This window comes from Homarus americanus, unplaced genomic scaffold, assembly GCF_018991925.1.
Source record: "Homarus americanus isolate GMGI-L3 unplaced genomic scaffold, GMGI_Hamer_2.0 scaffold4896, whole genome shotgun sequence".
NCBI lineage: Eukaryota > Metazoa > Arthropoda > Malacostraca > Decapoda > Nephropidae > Homarus > Homarus americanus.
Window position 1 is genome coordinate 593,732 of NW_024749657.1, and position 15,399 is coordinate 609,130.

A 15,399-nucleotide genomic window follows, 5' to 3' on the forward strand; every position below is an offset into this window, starting at 1 on the left:
GTACTCTAAGATTCTAGATATACCCAAGCTATGAGCTATGTTGCTTTCAGTTCACCTCTAATTAGTGACTCCACAGGTAACTGGAAACTGCAACATGTGTATGTGAGTGCGAGCTTTAGTACAAGTGAGTCACTTAGCTACGTCCAGACATCTATATTTACGTGGAAAAATCCATCGTGTGAAGTTTGAAGAATTCGTGGGCGGGAACCTCTTGCCTGGCTGAGTGTATTGACATTCCTGTTGCTTTGTTTACAAGCACAGAGGTAGAAATAAATATCCCTGTAATGTGAACCTTCAATAGGCAAATCACATCTAAAATAAGTAAAATCATATACAAATGGGTAGAAATCACATCTAAAATAGGTCAATACCACATGAAAATATTTCCCTCATCGAAATAAGATAGAGATCGCATAAATATTGAGAATAAATTAATAATAATTTATTATAATACACATTCGTCCCCCTCACCATCATTATTAGTGAATTACTCTGCGCCTGCGTAATACAGATGTGACCACACACCCCAGCCAGCCTGGCAAATGCCAGGCACCATCGTCCATGATCTAGTTTAGTTAGTCCTTCCTTCGACTCTGTAGAGGAAGGCCGGAGCTGTGTCTAGTGAAGGAGGGAGGAAACGCCTTCACAACTTGTTACTGCCGCTGTTCCCGCCATTATCACCTCATTTTTCTAGGTAAAATTCTTCTTGGTATTTTCTACTCAATAGGTCGTCTTATTGGAATGTTGATCTTATAACTTTACCAATCGTTATTGTCTCAAGGTATGTAACATAGTGTGAAACAGCTCCGTAGTGCTCTACTGCACCTATTTCTTTCCTTAAAGCAGAATTATTACTCGTGAATATGTGTGTTTGTGTATGTATATATGTGTGTGTATGTCTGTATATGTGTGTGTGTTGGTGTATGTATGTCTGTATATATATGTGTGTGTGTGACTCATTGATCGGGATCTCAAAGTTATGACTTATGAGTCATGGTGGATATATTCTTAACCTTGATATATGTTTATGTAGAGGAAGTTAGGCACTTGTGTACTTCGGGTGCACCTCCCCTCACCTGGTGTCGGTGTCTGATTGGTTGTCATTTACCTGACGTGACAACTTTACTACGTGACGTCACTGTTAGGTCCGTTCCATGCTTCGACCAACAGGAATGTAGTAATGAAGTTACAGACCAGAGGGAAGGTTTTTTGTGCTGGTCGAGGCATGGCGCGGACTTAACAGTGACTTCACGCAGTAATGTTGCCAGACACTGACACCAGGTGAGGTGTTATATTTTCTCCTAAGATGAGTTCTGTGTCGCCTGAAACACTTGAGAAATACTGTCAACTCAACCCTGTGTGTCCCTCCCATCCATCACTACTGTCAACTCAACCCTGTGTGTCCCTCCCATCCATCACTACTGTCAACTCAACCCTGTGTGTCCCTCCCATCCATCACTACTGTCAACTCAACCCTGTGTGTCCCTCCCATCCATCACTACTGTCAACTCAACCCTGTGTGTCCTCCATCCATCACTACACTCAACCCCCTCCCATCCATCACTACTGTCAACTCAACCCTGTGTGTCCCTCCCATCCATCACTACTGTCAACTCAACCCTGTGTGTCCCTCCCATCCATCACTACTGTCAACTCAACTGTGTGTCCCTCCCATCCATCACTACTGTCAACTCAACCCTGTGTGTCCCTCCCATCCATCACTACTGTCAACTCAACCCTGTGTGTCCCTCCCATCCATCACTACTGTCAACTCAACCCTGTGTGTCCCTCCCATCCATCACTACTGTCAACTCAACCCTGTGTGTCCCTCCCATCCATCACTACTGTCAACTCAACCCTGTGTGTCCCTCCCATCCACTTGTCGCCCTGGATCTATCATGTATGTACTGGATGTCTACCGAGCGTCAACACACGTCACACATCATTACAGGTAAAACCTTTTATTATCCCTGGTCTTTCGTCAATATCTCATCCCAGCCAGCCACTATACTGAATATACCTCCCTATAACGGACTTTCATCTCAATATAATCCGATAGAGGTTTTACATTTAACGGACCCTCGATATACCGCACTTTCATCTCTATATAGTTCGTTAGATAGAGGTTTCACATCTAATGGACCCTTGATATAACGGTCTTTCATCTCTATATAATCCGTTAAATAGAGTTTTCGCTGTGGGGTCGTAAAACTTTAACACGACTAGTGATTGGCTTAATGCCACTGCACTGACCAATTACATCAAGTCTTACATCCCTACTCGACAAAAATTCTAAGATACAAGATTTAAACAAAACTTACACAAGACTTACACAAAACTCACACTAAACTCACACCAATCGTACGCTTGAACCATTTACGCTACTGCCTCTTTCAAACGACCAGTAAGAGATAACAATGTCATTTACAATAGCATGAATGATTAATGAGAGATGTGAGAGATTAAGCAAGTACTCGAGTTGGAAGCGAGAGATGGTAGAAAATGACAATGATTTTACAACTACATAAGATAGTAGGTAGTAGGCAGCTACCAAACAGGGAGGTACTACCGCCTGGGAAGATATTGGAAGCATAATGTGTTGTCTAATGGTAGACCCTGCTGCCATATGGCATCACGAATATTGTGACCAAGTCCCAGGTTGCTGATCTGTCTTTCTGCTTCATTTACACACAATTGCAGGGTCTCAATTGTTTCTCTTACTATTGACAACACAACATACTATACATATAGCGTTTCTCACTATTGATTATTGTTTTTCTTTTCTTTATTATCATTATTACAGTGTTGTTATTATTATTATTATTTTATTTTACTTTTTATTATAAATTTTATTTACTCTGAATTACTATTATTATTAAATTTTCGCCCCCAGGCCCCGATGTGGGTCAGTGACCTGTGCCCGGGTGGGCTAATCCCCATAAAATAAATAATGGCGTGTTATTAGAGTGTTTGGTGAGCTGTTATCGCTAAAGTTACATCAGGAAACTCAAGTGTTGTGTTGGCCTCTCACACGCGAAGGGGTTTAAACACGCGAGGATAAGTTTATGTGCGTTGTTAGGTACATACTTATACAGACACTAATACACACAAATATATCCATACATATATACAGACACATACTCACACTATCATCCCCCCCCCCCACACACACACTTGGCTCTACTCAGCTAAGGCGGCCGTGGTCTCTTAGGCCATGGAGACAGCTGCCAGCCTGGTCTGTCGGGCCTTCCCCACCTGCATTTATCAACATCCTCCCACCAACAGCACAGTGCAAGAATTGACCATCAACCCACAACTGATATACCAAAGTGACAATTTCAACTCGAAAGAAACAACTGTTGGAGAGTGTTGACCTGACACACCCAGGGTACGCCGTACAATCATCACCACCAACAAAAGGATGAGAAGCTAAGAAAGACTCCAAACTACATCAGGAGATAAATGAGGACTCCATACTCCACCAGGTGAGGAACTATGAATTCCCAACTACTGACATCACATGAGGAACAAGAACCATCTCCAACACACTGTGTGAGCTGAAGGACCTACCCGGACCACATCTGCAACTGTAGTGATGGAGCGGCCTTGAGCATCTTGGTACAACAGCGAACAGTGAGAAGGGCTGTGTTGGCGCCACTATTAAGTTCACAAAGCTGTTTACAAGAGCAGCTACCACACAACCAGATCTTTGTCAATAAGAGCAGCTACCACAGAACCAGATCTTTGTCAATCAAGTGACCCACTCCCCGATTTCTCCATATGTAACTTATTATCTCTGTTTATTACTGTATATATTTTCAGGCTTCTGGCTGCCATGTTATCTTAATAAACCATTAGTTATTATTATTTAAACACACACACACACACACACACACACACACACACACACACACACACACACACACACACACACACACACACACATTAACAGGATAGCCCCAATTATCAAGGCTGAACACATCACAAGGAACACAATTAACTAACAACTTGACGCATAAGGCAGTTGATGACTGAACAAAGCTCCCAATTGCTCTGTTATGAGTCCCTGTTACTACCTGAACTCCTACTAACGAAGCAATGTGAAAAAGGGGCAGGCAGGGACTATAGTAACGGGGTTGTGATATTGCCTGGGGTTCTGCTAACGTGACAAAGAATATTGTGTGTGACGAGGGAGAGAGAGGTACACCTGATAGATTACTGTAAAGTCAAAACCAATGATTCGATCAGAACATTATTTTTCAAGTTAATACAAAAGCAATATTATTAATTATTATTATTATTACTATTATAATTATTATTAGATATTGTTAATGGTGAGACTAATCACTACCTGCCAGAACATAACACAATCTTACTATTAAAGTAGTAGGTAGTAGGTAGTAGGCAGCTACCAAACAGGGAGGTACTACTGCCTGGAAAGATATTGGAAGCATAATGTGTTGTCTAATGGTAGACCCTGCTGCCATATGGCATCACAGAAATTGTGACCAAGTCCCAGGTTACTGATCTGACTTTCTGTCTCATTTACACACAATTGCAGGGTCTCATTTGTTTCTCTTACTTGACAACACAACATACATAATGTATATCGTTTGTCATTCTTGATTTATTTTTTCGTTTTTGTATTTACAGTATTTATGATTATTATTATTATTTTTAGTATTTAATATGTATTTTTAGTATTTTGTTATTAATTTTTATGAATTATTATAATAATAATAATAGTTATTATTATTATTATTTGTATTTTTAGTATTTTGTTATTAATTTTTATGAATTATTATAATAATAATAATAGTTTTATTATTATTATTATTATTATTATTATCATTATTATTATTATTATTATTATTATTGTTATTATTATTATTATTATTCTTATTATTATTATTATTATTATTATTATTATTATTATTATTATTATTATTATTATTATTATTATTATTATTATTATTATTATATTTTCGCCCCCCAGGAGCTGATGTGGGTCAGTGACCTGTGTCCCATGCATTAGGTCGAGGGTTCGAGTCCTGGCTGGTGAGGTCGTTGATTATATGTTCAAAGTCCGCGTGTTATATGGACTAAAAATGAAATATATAGATATATATATATATATATATATATATATATATATATATATATATATATATATATATATATATATATATATATATATATATATATATATATATATTAGAAGTAAAAAAAAATATTAATGTTATTGTTTTATTTTTCATTCTTATAGTTACACATGCTGTACACACAATATTCCCCAGTTTACCCGGGGTGAGGGGGGGGGGTCAGTTAGCTTGGGGCAGAAAGGCGTACATGTGACTTATGACTTCTGCCAGTGGTCGCCGGAGAGGGACGCCAATGATGGTCATGGCCACTACCTCGTTGAGGCAGTTCTTGGTCGGCGTTTCCGGCAGACGTCTGGCCACACCGTAAACGAGCTTCCCAAAGGAGTAGGTGTCCGAGGCGGGCGAGGTGAATCCTCCAGTGTAAAGCTCCGGCGCCATCCAACCCTTGCGGTGTTGACCGTGGTTCACCGTAACTCCGGATTTTGTGGCCAAGCCGTAGTCGATAATGTGGAGTACGGGCTTGCCCTCTGGGAAGGTGATTGTAATATTGTTTTCCTTTAAATCATTATGAATTACATTTTTTAAGTGTAAAGCAGAGAGTGCCTCGGCGACTTTTAGCAATGAGTGGAACTGTTCTCTTGGTGAGCAGCGGCGGAGGTATTGATCATAGGACATGCCAGTGTAGTCCATGATCATGGCACGTTCCTCTACACAGACTGCCCGTACACGGGGTGCTCCTCCGGCGCCGTCTAGGGCTACGTGAAACGAATGTTCCTCTATAAACTTTTCGTATGTCACTTTCTTGTGCCTTTTCAAAACCATGTTAGCTCCGTTATATTACACCATCTCCACCACCCCATACGACCCCTCCCCCACGCTCGTCATACGGGGAATTTTTTGTAATTCCTCGGAGTTCAGGAAGACGAAGGAGTGGAGAAGGGAGTGTGGGGCAGGGAGAGAGGCTGCACTCTGGACTGGGGCGGCAGGTAAGGGGGAACTGGACTTGCCAGGTTTGCAACAGTGACACAGTCGCCGGACTTTCTTCAACCCACAAACGAAGGATTTTTTTATAACTTTGAGTGTCTCCATTTTGGAACACCAGTCACACTACTAGAGGTTCCTTCACGTGTTGGGAAAAAGACCGTTTGACAGTAAAAGGTCGAGTGTAGTACAGTATTTAGTAAGGTTGGAATTTTTTGGTAATAGTTTGGTGGGTGATAGTGTAGTGATGTAGTGATGTAGTGTAGATGGTAGTGTGGTTAATGTAGTGTAGATGGTAGTGTGGTTGATGTAGTGTAGATGGTAGTGTGGTTGATGTAGTGTAGATGGTAGTGTGGTTGATGTAGTGTAGATGGTAGTGTGGTTGATGTAGTGTAGATGGTAGTGTGGTTGATGTAGTGTAGTGTAAATGGTAGTGTGGTTAGTGTAGTGTAAATGGTTTTGTGGTTTATGTAGTGTAAATGGTAGTGTGGTTAGTGTAGTGTAGATGGTAGTGTGGTTGATGTAGTGTAGATGGTAGTGTGGTTGATGTAGTGTAGATGGTAGTGTGGTTGATGTAGTGTAGATGGTAGTGTGGTTGATGTAGTGTAGATGGTAGTGTGGTTGATGTAGTGTAGATGGTAGTGTGGTTGATGTAGTGTAGATGGTAGTGTGGTTGATGTAGTGTAGATGGTAGTGTGGTTGATGTAGTGTAGATGGTAGTGTGGTTGATGTAGTGTAGATGGTAGTGTGGTTGATGTAGTGTAGATGGTAGTGTGGTTGATGTAGTGTAGTGTAAATGGTAGTGTGGTTAGTGTAGTGTAAATGGTTTGTGGTTTATGTAGTGTAAATGGTAGTGTGGTTAGTGTAGTGTAGATGGTAGTGTGGTTGATGTAGTGTAGATGGTAGTGTGGTTGATGTAGTGTAGATGGTAGTGTGGTTGATGTAGTGTAGATGGTAGTGTGGTTGATGTAGTGTAGATGGTAGTGTGGTTGATGTAGTGTAGATGGTAGTGTGGTTATGTAGTGTAGATGGTAGTGTGGTTGATGTAGTGTAGATGGTAGTGTGGTTGGTGTAGTGTAGATGGTAGTGTGGTTGGTGTAGTGTAGATGGTAGTGTGGTTGATGTAGTGTAGATGGTAGTGTGGTTGGTGTAGTGTATGGTATGTGTAGTTGATGGTGTAGATGTGGTGTAGATGGTGAGTGTGATATGATGTGTGTAGAGTGGTGGTTAGTGTAGTGTAGATGGTAGTGTGGTTGGTATGGCTGGTTAGTAGTGTAGTGGTGATGGTTGTGTAGTGTAGATGGTAGTGTGGTTGATGTAGTGTAGATGGTAGTGTGGTTGATGTAGTGTAGATGGTAGTGTGGTTGATGTAGTGTAGATGGTAGTGTGGTTGATGTAGTGTAGATGGTAGTGTGGTTAGTGTAGTGTAGATGGTAGTGTGGTTAGTGTAGTGTAGATGGTAATGTGGTTAGTGTAGTGTAGATGGTAGTGTGGTTAGTGTAGTGTAGATGGTAGTGTATGTATGTATGTCTATTCTTAAGTACATACCTAGTACATATTAATGTGTCTCCCTAACCTAACCTAACCTAACCTAACCTAACCTAACCTAACCTAACCAGCTGACGTATTAATTTGTCTCCCTTACCAACCAGACACAGAGACCTTTCAAGATGGCGGATGGGAAGTTTGCGTCGTGTGGTGTCGTGTCCAGAGCTTTTGGTAAAGTCTTATTTATCGGTTCACCATACATACATACCCAACCCTCTAACACACACACCCATATACATGTATATTGTATTTCTGCCCTGCTGTATTGTTGTATTATTGTATTATTATTATTATTATTATTATTGTATTGCATCAGTATTGTATTACACCTCACCCTTGCCCTCGATAGGATGGATTCCAGCGAGGATATCGGTGGCACTGTTGGCACTGCTAGGGATGATGAATGCAGTGATGGTACGAGTCAATCTCTCTGTTGCTATAGTGGCTATGGTGCGTCATAACCCAAACACCACCATACACGTCCAGGCACAATGTTCCTCGTCCGCCAGTTCGTCCTCCAATATCTCGTCCGTCAGTCAAGAGTACGAGGAGCCATCTTTTCCCTATAGTAAGTTAATGTTTCTCTTGGTTTTTGTAAGTCTGTTTTCCTCCTTCTTTCTTCTTTCTTTTTCTCCTTTCTATCCTCTTTTTTCTTCTCCTTTTTTCCCTGGTTCATCCTCCTCCTCCTCCTCTTCTTCTCCTCATTCTTATATGACTCTTCCTTCTTCAATGACACTCTCCACTCTTCATCTTCCTTCTCCCGTGTGTCTCCTCCTCTTCCTACTTCATCCATCAGAGAAGCAGTTGTCGGTTAGTGAACTGTTAGTGTGTGTTGTTGTTTGTTAATACTCAACAGTGATGCCTTTTACTATACTGGAACAAAGGGATGAAGTGACCACGGCAGTACTATTAAAGACCCCGAGTACCATTACGAATATCCCTTATTCAGTAATGTGCTGTACCTTTTAGAAATGTTCGGAAATACTGCTTAGTCTGCTGTACCTTTCAGAAATGTTCGAAAATGCTGCTCAGTCTGCTGTACCTTTCAGAAATAATTATACAACATTGCTGTAACCTTCATAAGTGTTCAATAATAATTACTGTATCCTTCAGAAATATTCAGAACTCTCCCTTGTCTGCTGTACCCTTGAGAGATATATACTATTACTGTTTCCCTGAGAAATATACAACAATGCTGTATCTTGTACCAATTGTTCAACAACACTGCACTGTTCGCTGTGTTCTTTCAGCCAACGTGACCAAGCTTGGAGAGTTGGCCCCAGAGGAGGAAGATGGGAGTGAGTTAATGACCACAGAGTCCCCGGTGCTGTTGGTAGACTCTGTCATGACGGTGAGATATGGAGATAACTCATCAATCTAGAGATAAATTAAGACTTCATGGCCACAAGAAAAACAGTTATTCAAATATATATTTTTTATCGATCATAATACTTATTCTTATCTGTAATCTTGTTATTGATTGGATAAAGTATTTTTATTTAATCTCGTTTTGGTATAAGTTTAAGGAGATATGATATTAGTCACGTATCCTATCACGGGAAACGCCTGTGTTGAACTCCTCGGAAACTAGAATTACCAAAACCCCTAAACGAGTAAACAGAATCAACTCTTGTTTTTTTAAGATAATCCTCAACACTGTAATATTCCTCCTCAACACCCTACAGTATAGTCATCACACGTCCACATTTACTTTAAGTTCTTGTATTGTTGTTGTCTAAAGTACTGTACGTGAATTTAGGACTTTAGTTGTTGAAGTGTGTCGTGTTGGTAACAGTGGTGACGCCTTACAGGGTGGAGAGCTGGACTGGGATGAGGTGACACAGGGCTTTGTACTCGGCGCCTTCTTCTACGGCTACTGTGTGACTCAGGCAAGTCTCCTTCAACTGAGTGTATTTCCTCAGTATCCTACAGTACCTTCAGTATCTTTCCTCAGTATCCTACAGTATCTTTCCTCAGTATCCTTCAGTACCTTCAGTACCTTTCCTCAGTACCCTCCAGTATCTTTCTTCAGTATCCTTCAGTAGCCTTCATTATCTTTCCTCAGTATCCTTCAGTATCCTTCAGTATTTCTCAGTATCCTTCAGTATCCTTCAGTATCTTTCCTCGGTATCCTTCATTATCTTTCCTCAGTATCCTTCAGTATCCTTCACAGTATCCTTCAGTATCAGAGCGTCTTCTTTGCAGATCCTTGGGGGGAGACTGGCAGAGCTGTATGGGACACGGATCGTCTTTGGGCTTAGCATCCTGGCAGGCGGCGTGTCTGCCATACTCACGCCCCTGGCCGCCCGCACACACTACGGCCTCGTCATTGCTCTCAGAGTCGTTCAAGGACTCTTTCAGGTTAGTTCTTGGGTTTCAGGGCTATTTTAGGGACTTATTCAGGGTAATTCTCGCCTTTAGGGATATTTTAGGGACTTATTCAGGGTAATTCTCGCCTTTAGGGATATTTTAGGGACTTTCTCAGGGTAATATTTGCCTTCAGGGTAATTTTAAGGACTCTCAAGCTAATTTGCGTTAATATCAATTATATATTAGGTTAAATTCAATTAGCTTATGTTAGGTAAAGTAAGGTTAAGATTAGAGATAAGGATCACAATAGGACAAGTACCTATATAACCTTGAAACCCTTAAAATATATGTAAATAAAACCCTTACCCTCCTCCCTTAGGGCTCAACGATCCCTTGCCTGTTCCCTCTTATGGTACGCTGGATGCCCCCAACGGAACGGTCTAGGTTCATCGCCTATGTTTGTTTCTGTGAGTATCTAGTAACTTATTTTTTCCTAATTATTTATTGTTATTTTTTATCTATATCTGAAATATCTAGTAATTTATTTATTTATTTTTCTTATTTTTGGTATGATTCTGTTTTTATCTAGTTCCTTATGCTTACTAAACTTATATGTTTGTTTTCTTGTCCGACACACACACACACACACACACACACACACACACACACAGGCAACAACCTCAGCATCACCTTCACTATGCCTCTGTGTGGTTTGGTGATTGAATCTTTTGGGTGGGACGCCGCCTTCTATGTCACGGGCGCCCTGTCCCTCGTCTCCTGTCTCACCTGGTTCGCCTTTATGTATGAGACACCTGGAAAACACCCCAGGTACGTCATTTGTGTCCCTGGTCCATGCATAAATGTTCTTGGTCCATATATAAATGTCCCTGGTCCATCTATTAGTCTCTCTGGGCCAAGTATGAGTGTTTATGGTCCATATATGAGTTTCCTTGGCCCATGTATGAGTGCCCCTGGCCATGCATGAGTGCCCCTGGCCATGCATGAGTGTCCCTGGTCCATGTATGAGAGTCCTTGGCCCATGTATGAGTGTCTGGTCCATTTATGAGTGTCCCTGGTCCATGTATGAGTGTTCTTGATCCATGTATAAATATCCCACTTAATCCATACATAAAACGATACATCAACGATACATCATATACGGGATCTCGTCAAGAACACTGTATCTCCACAGGATCTGCCCGAAGGAGTTAGATTACATACAAGAGAAGGTAAAGACTCCTGAAGGCCTGGACACGCCCCCTTCCTCCATCCCTTGGAAGGAAATGGTCACAAGTCTACCACTGTGGGCCATCATAGTATGTGAAGTGGGGAATTCGTTCGGATTTAGTGTTTATTTCTCCTACATCCCGACCTACATGCAGAATATATTAGGCTTCTCCATTAGTGAGGTGAGGATACTTTTTTGGGTTGAGTTATGCTGCTTGTATGTTTGTTGTTGTTTGGTTGAGTTATGCTGTTTGTATGATTGTTGTTTGGTTGAGTTATGCTGCTTGTATGATTGTTGTTTGGTTGAGTTATGCTGTTTGTATGATTGTTGTTGTTTGGTTGAGTTATGCTGTTTGTATGATTGATGTTGTTTGGTTGAGTTATGCTGTTTGTATGATTGTTGTTGTTTGGTTGAGTTATGCTGCTTGTATGATTGATGTTGTTTGGTTGAGTTATGCTTGTATGATTGTTGTTTGGTTGAGTTATGCTGCTTGTATGTTTGTTGTTGTTTGGTTGAGTTATGCTGTTTGTATGATTGTTGTTTGGTTGAGTTATGCTGCTTGTATGATTGTTGTTTGGTTGAGTTATGCTGTTTGTATGATTGTTGTTGTTTGGTTGAGTTATGCTGTTTGTATGATTGATGTTGTTTGGTTGAGTTATGCTGTTTGTATGATTGTTGTTGTTTGGTTGAGTTATGCTGCTTGTATGATTGATGTTGTTTGGTTGAGTTATGCTGCTCTTATGCTTGAGGTTTTCATGGGTAAGTTATGCTGTTCGTATGAGTAGTGCTTTAGGGTTCGGTGTGTGGAAGGTACAGGGATTTTTAGATCGTCCTGCTCTGCCTTACCCCCATGAAGTTTATTGTTTTAGCCATAATTTAACGTAACAAAAATTAGCCATAATTTAACGTAACATAACTTAGCCATAACTTAACGTAACATAACTTAGACGTAATTTAACGTAACTCAACATAACTTAGCCATAATTTAACGTAACATAATTAGCCATAACTTAACGTAACATAATTTAGCCGGAACTTAACGTAATATAACTTAGCCGTAACTTAACGTAACATAACTTAGCCATAACTTAAACGTGTCCTACAGAACGGTGTCTTGTCCGCCTTGCCCTTCCTGTGTCGGTACCTGGGTGCTGTTGTGTCGGCCACGGCAGCGGACATGGTGCTGGACCGGGAGCTCCTCTCTGTCATCACTATCCGTAGAATCTTCAGTGCTGTTGGTGAGTGCTTACGTCACCTGTTCTGTTATTGGTGGATATCTACACCTATATTGCCCTGGTATTGGTCGGTATCTACGCCTAATGTTCTGCTATTGGTGGGTATCTATGCCTCCTGTCATGTTATTGGTGGGTATCTACGCCTACTGTCATGCTATTGGTTAGTGCCTACGCATCTTATCATGCTATTGGTGGGTATCTATGCCTCCTGTCGTGTTATTGGTGGGTATCTACGCCTACTTTCTTTTTATCAGTGGATATCTACGCCCACTGTCTTGTTATTGGTGGATATCTATGCCTACTGTCCTGTTATCGGTTCATGGGCAAGATTTCCATCAATTCTGGTGATATGTCTATGCCTTTCTATTTTCAACCTCTTAATCTAACGTTTACATTGAATATCCTCCTCCCGGCAGCCATGTTCGGTCCTGCACTGAACCTGTTGGCCGTGGCGTACTCCGGGTGTGATCCTACCGTGGCAGTCTTCCTCCTGTGTCTCGGCTTCCTTCTTAATGGGTTCATCACCACTGGTCTCTTCGCCAACAAGACCGACATCACCACCAACTTCGTCGGTTAGTACAGCTGGAGGGTCACTCCACGTTGATTACACTATGTGGGATTGCCAACACCTTTACCAAGCTACCAACTCATCCCTAATCCTTTAAATTATCTCACCAGGTACAGTATGTGGGATTGGCAACACCTGTGCCAATATGGCCTCCGTCATCGTGCCCATCATAGTGGGAGCTCTCACTCTGAACCAGGTAGATACACTCAGAAGCACTTACACCATATAGTCAGCTACAAAAAACATGATAGTCAGCTGGCTAATGGTCTGTAGTTGTAATGTTTTTGTTGTTTTTGTTTTTATCTGTTTTAAGTGCTACAACTATATGAATTTGTAAGTAAATTTCGCAGGGCTGATTTTTAGGTGCTTCAACTATCAGAATCTTTAAGTAACGTTCAGTAGGGCTCAATTTAGGCTCAGTGCTTCAACTATCATGTTTTCCCCGCCAGCAAACCATGGGACAGTGGCAGAAGGTGTTCTGGATGTGTGTGCCAATATATATCGTCACTGAGGTCTTCTTCCTTATCTTCGCTTCCGGATCCATTCAGAAGTGGAACTATGAAGACACCGATAAGAAGAGAGGCTCACCTGAGGCAGAAGCCTTCTTGGATGATGCCCTGACTTTCATTCCGAAGGAGAAAAGTAGTGAAGCCTAGAATGTACCCTAAAATAAGCTTTGGAGGGTAGTAAAGCCAAGAACGAAACCTAAAATAAGCTCTGGGTGGGTAGTGAGGTCAAGAACGAACCGTAAAATCATTTTTGGAAAGTACTGAAGACAGTTACGAAGCCTAAATTTAGCTTTGCGTGGTCTTGAAACCAACAACGAACACACGCCTCATATAACCCTTAAAGCTGTATAGTCTGTGCATAGGTTAATTTTTATCAGATTAAGAACTATATACTTCATTCACTCCAAGCCTAGAACTGGGCCAGATAAAAGCAAACTCCTGGTTGATCTCTAGCCGCACCAGATAAGAGCAAGTTTGTGATAGGTCGATTGCAGAATATAAAGAAAACAGATTAAGTAATGAAGAGCTGTAGTTACCCAATGCATCTCGTCCCGCCAGCCAATCAGCTCCATTGATCAAATATGTTCTTGGTTTTGATTGGTTCATGAGAACGGAGCATAGAGTGTATGTGTATTTTTCTGTTTGGCAATTATTTTGTTATATAATTCCCATTGTAGCTGGAGCTACTATATTATGTGGTCTACCGAGCTGGAGTTGTGTCTACCGGGATATTTACACTAAAGCATCCATTAATATAACATAACCTAGGTTAGGTTCATGGATGCTAAAGTGTAAATATCCTGGTAGACACAACTCCAGCTCGGTAGACCATACTATAGTAGCTCCAGCTCTGTAGACCACATACTACAGTAGCACCAGCTCTGTAGACCACATACTATAGTAGCACCAGCTCTGTAGACCACATACTACAGTAGCACCAGCTCTGTAGACCACATACTACAGTAACTCCAGTTCTGTAGACCACATACTACAGTAGCACCAGCTCTGTAGACCACATACTACAGTACCACCAGCTCTGTAGACCACATACTACAGTAGCACCAGCTCTGTAGACCACATACTACAGTAGCACCAGCTCTGTAGACCACATACTACAGTAGCACCAGCTCTGTAGACCACATACTACAGTAGCACCAGCTCTGTAGTCCACATACTACAGTAGCACCAGCTCTGTAGACCACATACTACAGTAGCACCAGCTCAGTAGACCACATACTACAGTAGCACCAGCTCTGTAGACCACATACTACAGTAGCACCAGCTCTGTAGTAGACCACATACTACAGTAGCACCAGCTCTGTAGACCACATACTACAGTAGCACCAGCTCTGTAGACCACATACTACAGTAGCACCAGCTCTGTAGACCACATACTACAGTAACTCCAGTTCTGTAGACCACATACTACAGTAACTCCTGTTATGTAGACCACATACTACAGTAACTCCAATTCTGTAGACCACATACTACAGTAGCACCAGCTCTGTAGACCACATACTACAGTAACTCCAGTTCTGTAGACCACATATTACAGTAGCACCAGCTCTGTAAACCACATACTACAGTAACTCCAGTTCTGTAAACCACATACTACAGTAGCACCAGCTCTGTAGACCACATACTACACTAGCACCAGCTCTGTAAACCACATACTATAGTAACTCCAGTTATGTAGACCACATACTACAGTAACTCCTGTTATGTAGACCACATACTACAGTAACTCCAGTTCTGTAGACCACATACTACAGTAGCACCAGCTCTGTAGACCACATACTACCGTAGCACCAGCTCTGTGGACCACATACTACAGTAGTTCCATTATTAGTTAAAAAATAAGGAGTTTTCTATATATTAAAATTTCAGTGAATAAACTTTAGATTAATCACCCAAATAC

At 41.2% G+C, this 15,399-nt stretch overlaps 2 protein-coding genes across 3 annotated transcripts; one reads left to right on the forward strand and one right to left on the reverse strand.

The window, feature by feature from the left end:
- Positions 1-568: 568 nt before the first annotated feature.
- LOC121853535 (putative inorganic phosphate cotransporter) lies at positions 569-14,399 on the forward strand. Of its 2 annotated transcripts, XM_042347734.1 has the most exons (14): positions 570-694; positions 4,997-5,058; positions 7,736-7,802; positions 7,981-8,199; positions 8,882-8,982; positions 9,443-9,520; positions 9,837-9,992; positions 10,321-10,408; positions 10,613-10,769; positions 11,134-11,350; positions 12,275-12,407; positions 12,821-12,976; positions 13,083-13,168; positions 13,422-14,399. In XM_042347734.1, the coding sequence occupies exons 3-14, from the start codon at positions 7,754-7,756 to the stop codon at positions 13,626-13,628; spliced, it is 1,647 nt and encodes a 548-aa protein (XP_042203668.1). In that variant the 5' UTR covers positions 570-694; positions 4,997-5,058; positions 7,736-7,753; the 3' UTR covers positions 13,629-14,399. The 2 variants fall into 2 exon arrangements, with proteins under 2 accessions (XP_042203667.1, XP_042203668.1); XM_042347733.1 differs by lacking the exon at positions 4,997-5,058 and having other exon boundaries at positions 569-694.
- On the reverse strand, positions 5,322-5,924 carry LOC121853462 (casein kinase I-like). The gene has a single exon (XM_042347606.1). The coding sequence runs from the start codon at positions 5,922-5,924 to the stop codon at positions 5,322-5,324; it is 603 nt and encodes a 200-aa protein (XP_042203540.1).
- Positions 14,400-15,399: the final 1,000 nt, after the last annotated feature.